This window comes from Triticum dicoccoides, chromosome 4B (assembly GCF_002162155.2).
Source record: "Triticum dicoccoides isolate Atlit2015 ecotype Zavitan chromosome 4B, WEW_v2.0, whole genome shotgun sequence".
NCBI lineage: Eukaryota > Viridiplantae > Streptophyta > Magnoliopsida > Poales > Poaceae > Triticum > Triticum dicoccoides.
Genome location: NC_041387.1, coordinates 395,822,578 through 395,823,377, shown reverse-complemented (window position 1 = coordinate 395,823,377; position 800 = coordinate 395,822,578). Strand labels below are relative to the sequence as shown.

Here is an 800-nt window from a genome sequence, read left to right as displayed (position 1 = left end):
TTTGATGGTTTTGATTGAAGGAAAAAGAATTAAAGGTGTTTAAATGAAAGTTTAACTGATTGACCCTGGCACAATAACAACTAGTCAGCTATGTTTCATTTTCCCTTTTGAAGGGTCTACAAATATTAGCACTGAATGCACTGGCACTGGCAGACTATATGCTTTTCCTGTCAAATTGATTCAACTGGAAAACAATGCTTGATGGTAGTGGTTTAAACCTTAGGCATTGCGATTTAAACCTTGACGGTTGGAGTCATACTGTCACGACTCCATCTCTCCAGCAAGATCTGGTCTTGATAAGCAATTACTCCCTCCGTCCGCGAATAAGTGTACATCTAGCTTTTGTTCTAAGTCAAAGTTTTAAAATTTTGACCAACTTTATAAAAAATAGTAGTAACATATATGACATCAAATTGATATATTATGAAAGTACATTTCAAAACGAATCTAGTGATACTAATTTGGTGCCATAAATGCTTTTACTCTTTCCTAGAAATTTGGTCAAAGTATTAAAACTTTGACTTAAGACAAAAGCTAGATGTACACTTATTCGCGGACGGAAGGAGTAAGTGAATTAGCCTAAGCAATAATACATACATGTCCTGTAGTTATATTAACTCAAAGTTAATGGGCCATATGTTTCATTTGTGCAGTACAAGTATTTTCTGGAAAGCTTTTAGCCCCTGTATCATAAAGCTATACGGTGGGCAGCATGGTGATCAACATGGGGAAGCTCTCACTTCCTCCCTTATTCATCGATTCGTTGGTAATGGAAACTACAAATTGTCTTCGATGCATAA

The 800-nt window shown here is 35.9% G+C and overlaps 1 protein-coding gene across 1 annotated transcript in view; it reads left to right on the top strand.

The window, feature by feature from the left end:
* The window catches only part of LOC119292690 (protein transport protein Sec61 subunit alpha-like), a 6,292-nt gene that overhangs the window by 2,882 nt on the left and 2,610 nt on the right, over window positions 1-800 (top strand). The window contains exon 3 of the mRNA XM_037571434.1: window positions 654-794. Coding sequence (XP_037427331.1) covers window positions 654-794 — 141 coding nt within the window. The remainder of the gene's footprint in view (window positions 1-653; window positions 795-800) is intronic.